Source organism: Pteropus alecto, unplaced genomic scaffold (assembly GCF_000325575.1).
Source record: "Pteropus alecto unplaced genomic scaffold, ASM32557v1 scaffold57, whole genome shotgun sequence".
Taxonomy (NCBI): Eukaryota; Metazoa; Chordata; class Mammalia; order Chiroptera; family Pteropodidae; genus Pteropus; species Pteropus alecto.
The window spans coordinates 1,461,649-1,473,135 of NW_006442508.1; the positions used below are offsets into that span (position 1 = coordinate 1,461,649).

The window sequence follows — 11,487 nt, forward strand, 5'->3', positions numbered from 1 at the left end:
AGGTCAGGTGCTCCACAGCTCTGCACCCTTTCACACCACTCTTCTTACTGATAAAAGCTCTATGAGGGAAATTTCCATGTTTATTTACTGTGTTTACCTTTGTATCCCCAATTCTAAGCTCAGTGCCCATCACACAGTCGGTGCTTAGTCAGTATTTGTTGAATAATTGAAGTAGACTGGGATGTAATTTGTCTCTAAAGGCAAGAACTCATTCAACATAGGTAGATATTCTTCTACTACCCATTTAACTTTCTTGATTTTTAAATCATTGTCTTTAAAAAAAAAACACCTTTTTTTTGAGGTATAATTTACATATCATAAAACTCTTCCATTAAATTCTTATTAATGGTTTTTATCTCTCATTTTCTCTGTGAAGGTCATTTTTCTGATGAGTAAAATGGGAAGAAAATAGAAGTGGAATTTAGTGAAACCTTGGATACAGAATACACTCCTACAGTCCAATTTACTAGGGTTTACATCCGTTTTACTTTTCCATTGTGACTATAAGCAAATTAACCTCTCTAAGCCTTGGATTCTGATCTGTAAAATCGCACTTATGAGAGTTTCTTCATTGGATAAGCTGAGGATTAAATGTGATGACATGCAGAAGACCTGATGCATTGATCCAATGCAGAGGTAATAACTTCAAAAGTGTAGATTCCCTCCCTTTTCTCTGTCATCTGTTAACTTGGACTCCTAAATAGTACATCTTCTCCTTCGCCATCATTATTTTGTTCTGAGCATGTTTTAAAAAATACTCAACCTTCCTGTTTCCTTAGTATTTGTGTAAGCCCCACTGAATTCAGAGGTTTAGCTTTCCTGTCAACACTATTCTTACATATTTCTGTCCCTCTTTTTATTCATCCTTCCTCATATACTTTCTCTCTCAATCTTTTAAATATACTGGTATAGAAAACAAACCTCACCTGAGATCATTAGAGAGCAGAGTGGTTTCTTGAATTGCCATTCTTTCTTTTTCACAGTATTTTTTTTTTTTAACTCAATTTTCTTTCTCAAGGCTTCTATTCTTTTACAAATGCTTTTCCTTTTACATCCTTTAGTCTCGAAATCATACCTGTCTTTTCCCTGGATCTGTTTCCTAAAGCCTCCTACCGCCTGCCTTTCTGTCTTTTATGCTCACATCCTCCAGCTTCTACAGCTTCTCCATGACCAATCAAGTCTTCCCCTGGGAGTCATATTACATCAGCATTGGTAATGCAATATCTGTTATATTTCAGACTATGTTTTATTCTAGGCAGTCAATTAAAAACGAACCTCGCTACCGGTGTAATTTAACATGGAGGATGCATTCACTAAGGTCCAATGCAAACTGCGGCGAGATTTGGGAGACGTCTATTTATATTTATATTAAATATATACCTGTTGAATTTGGGATTTTCTTAACGCTTCAGAAACCTTGAACTTCGGGTAATTGGGATAGTAGAAAGAAAGGGTTTCCAAAAACTTCGCAAAAAAAAAAAAAAAATTAGACTCCACCAAAAGGACTGCTCCACACAATCAAGGAACACCCACCAACAAAACCCATCTCCACAACCACCAGATTATCTCACCAGCAAGTGAGACTGCAAGGTTTGGGGGTCCGGCCGTACCACTCTGCGCTGCGCATAGGGGGGATTCGTGCCCATTTGGCTGCGACTGACCATTTCCCCCCTCGTTGGTTTTGCCCCGATCCCCCTGCGCAGGCACCCACAGTGCGTCAGGCCGGCGCTTTATAGCGGCAGCCTGGGCGGCTCCACTTGCTGTTTTCGCTCTTTTCTGTGCTTAGGTTTCTTCTTCGGTTCGCGAAGATGCAGCTCAAACCGATGGAGATTAACCCCGAGGTGAGCGTCAGGTGCACCGTGGCTTGGGGAACACAGGACTGAGGGTCAGCCCTCGCCAGGCAGCCATATCGCTGACTGGTTTTATTTTTCTATTTTTTGCATTTGCCTTTCAGATGCTGAACAAAGTGAGTGGCGACTCGTGCGGCCTCTGTCCCCCTCCCCCGAAGCGCCAAGGCGGAGGCGCCCACCGGCTCCGGCCGTTTCGCAGGGACGTAGCGACGCCCTGTGCGGTCCAGCAGCGGCGGGCGGGGGCGCGGTCGGGACAACCCCCCTCTGCCCCTACATCGGGGGCGGAGGTGAAGCTGCGAAACTGGTGGGGGATGGATGGAGGAGGAGGAGGAGACTGCGCCCAGATTCGAGCGCCCGGCCGAGCTCCCGAGGGCGTGGAGAGGGCCGAGCCGACTCGTGCGCCAGGGCTTCGCGAGAGCCACGTGTGGGCCGCGCTTTGTGCTGTGTCATCGCTCCGGCGGGGTGTGGGTCGGGGACTCCTCCTAAGCTCGCGTGGGGGCGCACATTGTGCCGAGCCGGCCCCGCCCCCACCACTTGACTGTCTCCGCGGGCCTGGCCGTCTTGTCTCCTCTCCGCAGGTGCTGGCCCGGCTGGGGGTCGCCGGCCAGTGGCGCTTTGTGGACGTGCTGGGGCTGGAGGATGAGGCTCTGAGCTCGGTGCCTGCGCCTGCCTGCGCGCTGTTGTTGCTGTTTCCCCTCACGGCCCAGGTAGGGCGCGGGGCCCGGGCCTCGCAGACCATGAGCGCCTTTCTCTATCCCGAGTGAGGCGTTGAGAACATTGTTGACTCCCGACTCCCCTCCGCACCTGGCCTTGGCGCCCAGACTTGGCAAACTGCCCCCTCCCCGTGGAGAATAGAGGGAGGAGCCCGCACTTTGGAAGTACCTACTCATTGGGGCTCTTGTTATAATAGAGCTTACTGCCTCCTTGCTCATGCATCCAGCATTGTCTTAAATTTAGAAGAGAAAGAGCATCTGTTTTATCATCCCGGTTATCCAGGGAAATAATTTATCCTACTCATGAGTTCACTTGAACCTAGGCATTTCTGAGCCTTCCATGCCAAGACATGGGCTGGCTGGTCGTTTCCCTTTAAGGGCTGTCACCTGTCAGATTATTATTTGGTTCTCAGACTCCCGCCTTGCTACTGAATGGAGGGGCACAGGCTTGCCTAAATTTCCGCAAAAAAACCAAGTTCTTTAATTTTTCCACCTTAACTGCCCGGGTCTCCGGTGGACTCGGGAGTCTTCCTACTCCTCCATTTCCTACAACATGCACACTTGGATTTTAGCCTCTCCAGTGTGCTTTAAAAAAATCTTAATCATTTGTGTATTGCTCCTGTGTGAGAACCTTCTTCCACCTCTTTTATCCTCTTTCCTCTCCGACCTTGTAGCTAAATGAAATAGGTTGGCAGTAAAGTAGTCTTGGAAAGACCTTTTCATTTCCTTTTAGATGGTCTTCCTATAAGTGTACGTGGATATTTGTACCTCAGAGACTGAGCATCAGATATAAAAAGGTCGCTGGAATAATTGTGATGTGTAGAATTCCACTAATTAGCATGATATTGTCTGTCTCCTCTTGCTGTCACTTGATCCCTGATTTGGGAGTGGTTGAAACTTCCTTTAGAAAGCTTGAGGCATGAGACATTAGCATTTTGGGCATCATTACAAACACAGCTTAACTGAAGCACCATCTTAAGGCTGGGTGTTCTAGAAGCATCCTCAACATAAATTAAGCCCTATGGGAAGTTCCAAGTGTTCCCCCTGTAAATGGGCTAAGTATTGTGGGTTAAAAAAAACCTTATTAAAGCTAATTAGGATAATCTCACGGACATGTTTTTTATTGCCAAAGTCTTAGATAAAAACGGAGCTGCCAAATAATTGCAGGTCAAATTTGCTTCTCTATTGACCAAATCAAACGCCATCTCGTCTGTCTCATTTGAGCCCCTCTCAGAGCGTTCTTCTTAGAGGAACCATGATGACTCAGAGGTTTTGAGCAGCTTTCAGAGGCACAGCCTCTGGGAGACAGTGGTGCAGCGAGTTTGTCTTTCAAAAGCTCACTGGTCTCCTTTTGCTGGATTAAGCGGTTCTTGTTAGAGAACATTCTGGTTTGAATATTTTATATGTCTGAAAGAGTTTGATACTTAATCCTTTAAGTCCAGTTCAGTCTATCAGATTTATTGAGCACCTATTCTGTGATACAAAACACCTACTGGGCTAAGCATGGAAGCAAATTTAAAGAAATCGAAGTTTTTTGCTTGACATCCAAACTGATGTCAGTTTAGAAAGCATCCACTTTTGTCTAAGAATATTATGAAATCCTAAAGGGACCACTTCTAAAACATTAATTTTAAGTAATAATGAAATATTTATAGAAGTATGTCCATGCAAGTGTTCAAACAACCCTAAAGGATGGTGCTATCCCGATTTTTTTTTTTTTTAATTAACGTAGAAAAGTGAAAAGCTTTAATAGTCAATAAGTAACTCAGTTCAAGGGTCTGGTAGATACAGAATGCTAGAACTGCCTATTAGTTGGAGTTTAAGTTAATCTTGTAGGACAAGAGATCACATTCCTCTCATGGTGCCACAGACAAGGCTTCAACTTTAGTCTCATATAATAGAAACCTACTAGAATTGGAAATCTGCTTCTGGTGTTCTATCCAAATTATACTAGTTATGGGAAATTAATATTTCTATTACATTAGCACCCTGCTTTTATCTGAGAAGTCATACCTGTATGGTCTTTAAAACTCATTAGTGAAAAGTTCAGACAAGCCTACTAAGTTACTGTACAAAGGACTGATGGATGCTTTGAGGAAAACTACCTCTAGTCTCATTCATTTACTGGGGTCTTTCCTCCCCTCCATCGCTAATCTGTCCTCAAATTATAATTGGCAAGGACAAACAATGTCACATCATCCTCTTGTAGGATGAGGAAGAGTTTTTGTGAGATCACAGCCAGCACCTTAGACCAGTTGTCTTTCCTTCCTAAAAAAGGGAATAATTTTTAAGAATTGCTCTTTTTAACAGTTCAGGCTTGCTTTGTTTTGAAAAGTATACTTGGATAGAATAGATAAAACTTTAAAGAATAGTGGGACATAATCTGGCTGGTGTTCTTTTTGGGTGTTAAATTGACCAAAGCTTGATTGGGATGCCCATGTGACATACAGCCATTGTTGACCTTAAAAGAAGAAAATTATGTGGCTCTTTATATTTCTGTTTGAGATTCCTATGTTATATAATGAACTTGTCTGTTTTTCTGACTTTGTGATACCATCCATTTCTAGCTAAAATGTTGCAGTGGTGTCTAGACAAAGCCTTGGGCAATATCCAAGGCTGTTACTGCACTGCAGCATCTGGGTGGAGCCTCAGAACCTCTCAGAACCCCATGGGCTGGTATGGGTGTGGGAGGCAGACAGGCCATTCTCTGGGCATTGGCCTGCACCTAGAGTCAAGGCTCCTGGTCATACATCCTACTTGTGTTTCCATTTAAGTGGTAGAACTTGCTGTGCTGCCATCTGTTCTCTACATTTTCATTTTGAGATATTAACATGTTTTTTACGTCCACAGCATGAGAACTTCAGGAAAAAACAGATTGAAGAATTGAAGGGACAAGAAGTCAGCCCCAAAGTATACTTCATGAAGCAGACCATTGGGAACTCCTGTGGTACCATCGGACTTATACACGCAGTGGCCAATAATCAAGACAAACTAGAATTTGGTAAGTGTGAGTTTTGAGGCCAGTCATCCTCTAGTTGACTTCTAGTTAAATGTAACTCTTCATTCCAAACAAATCCCATAAGGGTCTATTCAGCAATATCATTGCCTTCAAAATTTTTGAAACTTACTTATCCAGAGATAATCAGTGGGTGAATTCTTGTTTCTCTCTTTTAAAGGAAGGAAACTCATTTTCTAAGCATGGTTTGGCTTCTTAGAGGAAGAATGAGTGTGATCCTTAGTTTTATACTGCCTTCCTGCATGTGCTCTTCCATCTGCAGACAGCTTAGTTGCGTCTGAGGTGAAGAATAAAGAACATTCTTTTGGACCGATTACTGTCATCATTCTCATGTGTTCCTGTTCAATTCGCAACAGTTCTGAAAAGTTAGAGATGGTGTTAAGCCATAAAACATCAACAGTTAGGACCTGTCTTTAATGGTGCTGTGTCTCATAAGCAACAGGAGGACCAAAACAGTTTAGAGCAGCCAGACGCATACAGTGTGCAAGTTCTTGCAGGGAGGCATAGCAACAGGTTGAAACCTTGAAAGATCTAACTGTGAACAAAGTCAGGTTAGGGACTTTAACCCACTTTCAGTGGATGTTGTGGATGATGTAAAAGAAATGAATGAGTCTTAATTTTATCATACGCACAATTAATAGCTCTAAAATATGTTAAAATACATGGTCATTTTGTCTGACTTAGGTCAGGGGTCAGCAAACTTTCTTAAAAGGCCAGAGTAAATCTTGCAAACTTGAGGGCCATATGGTCTCTGCCCTTGTAGTGCAAAAGCAGCCATAGACAATATGTAAACCAATGAACATGGCTGTGTTCCAATAAAAATTTATTTACCGAAATAGGTGGCAGTAATCTGATTTAAACAATGGGTGAGGTGGCTAAGGATTAAATAATTTCAACTAATAGTCCACACTCTTCCTTTTAGCAGGTCAGATACATTTAAAAAAAAAAAAAAAAAAACCAAGGAAAATGTGGCCAAGACTAGCTACTACTGGTATACTTTTGAAATTAAAAAAAAAAAAAAAAAAGGTTTTCTTGGCCATAAATATCCAGATCTTCTAAAAGTTACTTTTTCAAATATTAACTTGACTTGGCCATGTTAAAAAGTTGTAGCTTGATTCCTTCTATTTTTCTGCAGTAATTCTCACTTAAGAGTACTATGTTCTTGAGGTCAGCAGAGATACAGTAATTCTTTTGTAACCAGGGACATGATAGTGCCAAAGGCTTAATCTGAATCACAGCCGTCATAAAGTTAAATGGATTCCTGTCACTTCTAAATTTTGAATGGTCCCAGTTTAACAAATTTACTTTAAGTTGAGAGCTGAAAGTCCAAATCGAGGTCTTCTGAAATACAAGTCACTCTTGCTCTAGCTGTGTAGTCGGTGTCTCCTAGACTTATCCACACTGAGCAACAGCAAAACACTTATACTAACTGTCAGCCAGTCAGTTGTCTCTAGGCCACACTATTTGGCTCTTAACATTTCTGTTAAAATCCTTAAGCTAATGTCTGTCTGGATACCTGTATTGATAAGCTTGCATTTTCTACCTTGAAATAAAAATCTTGGTTTGAGACCATTATTAGATTAGAATGTTATTGTGTATGTCTGCAATACACATTAACTGTTCATTGCTAGGTGCTGTAGGTATAGTAATAGGTACGACAGTTCCTGTCTTTATGACACTAAAAATCTCACAAATATGTGTTACAAAAGGATAAGTTCTATACCAAAGTGATGATAAGAGATTTGAGAGATAAGTGTGAGGTGTGGGAATGGTTAGGAGCAGAGGCAAGAAAGCTTTGCACATGGGAGGAATGGTGAGATCTCTAGCTTGAATGCACTGAGTAGGGAGTGGTGGGGAAAAAGAGGCTGGGGAAGATGGGACAATTTATCCACATCCTTGGGGGTCATTGTAAAGATTCAGGTCGCTAAATATGACCAGCTTATACAACAGCTTAAATCAGTAGTAACATGCATCGTTTGCATTATTTTATGTATACTAATATGTGCATTTTTTTTTTTTAAAGATGATGGGTCAGTCCTGAGACAGTTTCTTTCTGAAACGGAGAAGTTGTCCCCTGAAGACAGAGCAAAATGCTTTGAAAAGAATGAGGTAGGAAAAGAACTTTAGGAGCATCACTTTTCAATAACTCTGGGAAGTTTTTGCATTAAGGATTTTCTCTTCTGCAGGCCATTCAGGCAGCCCATGATGCTGTGGCTCAGGAAGGCCAGTGTCGGGTAAGCGCAAATGCAAATCAGCCAGACCACCCAGGAGTCACCTGTGTTTTCCCAGAAATATATGCAGGAACCTCTTACTGGAACCCATTAAATGTTGTTTTCCACCCAAGGCCAATTAACATCAGAAAACTACTGAAATAACACGTTGACCAGACTGGTTCATAAAAAAGGCTCTCAGATCTAATTGGGAATTGACATAGTCTTGAGTAAATTCAAACTGATAGTATTTTGTTTAGATCCAGATGAGTCTAGTAGAGTGAGTAACACCCTTCTTAGTAGTTGAGCATTTCGGATATTTTCTCAGACTGTTGGGGATAGTAAGGTATACCAACAAGGACTGACAGTTTTTAGGCTTATATGTACCATTAATCTGAACAGAACCTTCTAGTCAACTGTTCCATTAGATTTAAATCAGTGGCAGTACCTCTATGACGGTTGGCTCTGCCACTTTCTAGTCTTGAATTTGGATGAGATACTTATCCTCCCTAAGCCTTAGTTCCCTCCTCGGTAAAAAACAAGTTACAGAGTTCTGACAGTTACAGTCTATCTACTTTAATGAGATTAGATTAGGGCCTAGTATATAGATAATACATAACTATTAGCTATAATAACTTAAAAAATATACAAGCAAGTCAGTTCATATACTTATTATATTTCTAACAAATTAAGTTCTTATAAAACAATCATTTTCAAAGAAATTTCTTCTTTCAGGTCGATGACAAAGTGAATTTTCATTTTATTCTCTTTAATAACGTGGATGGCCACCTCTATGAACTTGGTATGTTTTACTCCATTTTTGGAATCTAACATAGTTTAATGAATGCTTTCACACTTAGTTCCTCTTACAGTATTGGCATGTAACTTATGGCACTTAATATATTATTTTTGAAGCCAAAACAACTGGGTATTTTTCTGGGGGCACTTAACCCTTTATCCTACCATGAGCGTCCCCCTTCAGGCAGCTGACCTGCTAAATGAATGGCTTACTGGCTTTAGTCACAGGAGAATAAAGCTTCTAGGTCACCACCAGTCGGATGCATGTGTATTCAGTTTTTCTGTTCCCACCTTCCACTACAGCACTATCAGTACAGGATTATCTTCTAGCATCATTCTTTTCAGATAAGGAATACTTTGGAAAAGATAAATGCCAAAATATGACCTTGTTTATGTAAAAATGGTTTGGACATGTTGGAGTCATTTTTGATAACTGGTATTCATCTTGTAAGAGAGTCATCTATTAATGGAGAAAGACTTGCATCTGTTGTCTCAAGTCAGGACACTGCCTATGGGCATAGAAGGGTAAAGGAGACTTAGGGCTAACTGGCAGTCATTGAGGGGCAGATGCAATCTCAAGGGTCCCTTCTTGCCTCCACCTTCCCTGCACCTCAGACTATATTTGACTTTTGTTCTGTGGTCCTTCCCAGGAGATGGGGCACAAGCCCTTCACAAGCTGAGTTGAGCTTGTGTGATCTTGTTACTTACAGATGAGGATTGCCTGGAATAGAAATCTAGGGACACTGGAACCTTCTTTCTATCCTGTTGCTTCATAACCAGGCTTCCCTTTGTGGGAGTGGCAGTGGTATTCGGGAGAATTTTAAACTTCCCTTTAGGCTGGACAGGCACAGGAGCCAGAAATCATGCAGAGAAAATTGACATGCCTGGCGTCTTTGTTACAGATGGACGGATGCCATTTCCGGTGAATCATGGCAGCAGTTCAGAGGACTTGCTGCTGCAGGTAAGCTTTGGAATCCATCTTCAGTAGGGCCCATGTTTCTTTAGCCAAGTTGTTTATTCTAAGGACAGCCAGCACCAAGCATCTGGATTAATCACATTCTTTGGGGCTTACAGGTCATCTTAGTAATTTTATCTTATTTTATAGCAAATGGTTTTAAATAGGATCTTTCAGAGCAGCCCTGACTGATCTGTATTGTACGCTGTCTTCAGCCCATAGTTAGAATTAGCCTGAAAACCATTGCTTTGTTTCTTTGTGGAAGTAAGGTGACCATCACCCCCTTGTCTGGTTACGTCATAGCTGATGACTAATGGAGCAGCAGCGTGAACCTTCCCTTATCCCTCCCAGGCTACTGAATTTGGGTCAGTTTTGTAGGTGGTGTATTAAGGATTCTGATTAGGCAGGTAACTTCAGGAACACTTTCTTTCCACATGGTCCACTCTTACAGGATGAGAGAAGCAGATTCAAAACATGCCTGACAAGAACTTGAAGATCACTATAACCATCTTGGTACAAGTGACTACAGAAACTTCTTAATTCTGGACTGGGGCTCTTAGGCTACCCTAGGCTTCTTCACACTAAAACAAGTCTCTACAGTTGAATCAGTTTGCTGTTATAAAGGAAAATTGCATAATCGTGATAAAATAAAAAAATGCTGTTAAGGTATAACTGCTTCATTTATAGCACTAACAGCTGATCTTTCTTCAGCACATGTTGTGTGCAGACTGGCGGACAACAAACTTTTTCTGTAAAGAACCAGATAGAAGAAGATGGTTTAGGCTGTATGTGGCATATGGCCTCACTGCAAGTATTCAGTTCTGCTTTTTCAGCTCCAAAGCAGCCCATAGAGAAGGGTTAAATGAATGTGTGTGGCGGTTCCACTGAAACTCTAGTCACAAACACAGGCAGCAGGCCGGATTTGGCCCACAGGCTGCAATTTGCTGTCCCTGTGCTAGATGCTCTTCTTAGTGACCTACAGCTTATATAGAATCCTTCTAAGGATACTGTTGGGTGTTATTTACATTTTACAGATGAGGAAACCAGAGTGCAGAAGTTAAGTGATGCCTAAGGTCAGTGACTTAAATGGAAGAATCATGGCTCACATCTAGACAGCTGTCTCTGGAGTCTGTGCTCTTAGTCACTATATAACATTGACTTTCTGTATAATAGGCTTGTCTTTGGAATGTCATGGACCTGACGACTCAAGGTGCTAGTGGGCCAAATATGCCACTCTAGGAAGGAGGGTCACTTTCTCCAGTTTGCTGTCATACACACCTGTGATCACTTAGAGCTAATTCTGGATATTCAAAGGATATATGAGAATAGTAATATAGAATGAGAACTAGACCTAGAGAAAGAGAATGGGGGCAATTTGCAAGAAAGAGTCAGAATTTACTTATGGGGGAGAGTAAGAACAGAAGCAAAATTTCTGGTTGTGACCCATTTGGGAGAAGATTCTGGTTCTTCTAATAAAGCTCTAATGTAACTCATATCTAACACTAATAACACAAAATGCGCCCCACATTGGATACCTAAAACTTAATGTGAGTAGAATTTATGAGGTGTGAGGAAGGTAAATCTTTTTTTTTTTTTTAAACTAATTAGAATTTCATTTAAAATTAAATGACTATAAACCAGCATCTTAATTCATGAAAATTATTAAATCAGCTTGGTTCTGTATGGTTAAAGATGTTTTAGGTTGCCTAAACTATAAACGAAATTGTTAAGCCAATGAGAAAATACATAAATTTAACCCAAATATCCTCAACGTGAATGAATTTAGGTTACCACTCATTGTGCAGGAAATGGCTTTCTCTCTTCAAAAGCACACACTGAATATTAGCACCAGTGGGGGTCCTATTGGAAAGTAAAGTGGGGGAAGGAAGGCCTGGAATATCAGTATATTAAAAATTCTGATAGAGAATAAAATGTAAGTGTCAGT

At 41.3% G+C, this 11,487-nt stretch overlaps 1 protein-coding gene across 4 annotated transcripts in view; it reads left to right on the forward strand.

The window, feature by feature from the left end:
* Positions 1–1,711: 1,711 nt before the first annotated feature.
* Positions 1,712–11,487, forward strand: part of UCHL1 (ubiquitin C-terminal hydrolase L1) — an 11,178-nt gene continuing 1,402 nt past the window's right edge. Inside the window, exons 1-9 of one of the 4 annotated variants that reach the window (XM_015597499.2) lie at positions 1,729–1,841; positions 1,955–1,966; positions 2,429–2,557; positions 5,414–5,564; positions 7,603–7,688; positions 7,766–7,813; positions 8,525–8,591; positions 9,490–9,548; positions 9,994–10,211. In XM_015597499.2, the coding sequence (XP_015452985.1) occupies positions 1,809–1,841; positions 1,955–1,966; positions 2,429–2,557; positions 5,414–5,564; positions 7,603–7,688; positions 7,766–7,813; positions 8,525–8,591; positions 9,490–9,548; positions 9,994–10,035 (627 nt within the window). In that variant the 5' untranslated portion in view covers positions 1,729–1,808 and the 3' untranslated portion in view covers positions 10,036–10,211. Of the gene's footprint in view, positions 1,842–1,954; positions 1,967–2,428; positions 2,558–5,413; positions 5,565–7,602; positions 7,689–7,765; positions 7,814–8,524; positions 8,592–9,489; positions 9,549–9,993; positions 10,212–11,487 lie in introns of those variants that run through there. The other 3 variants (XM_015597498.1, XM_025040295.1, XM_025040296.1) reach the window with 3 other exon arrangements.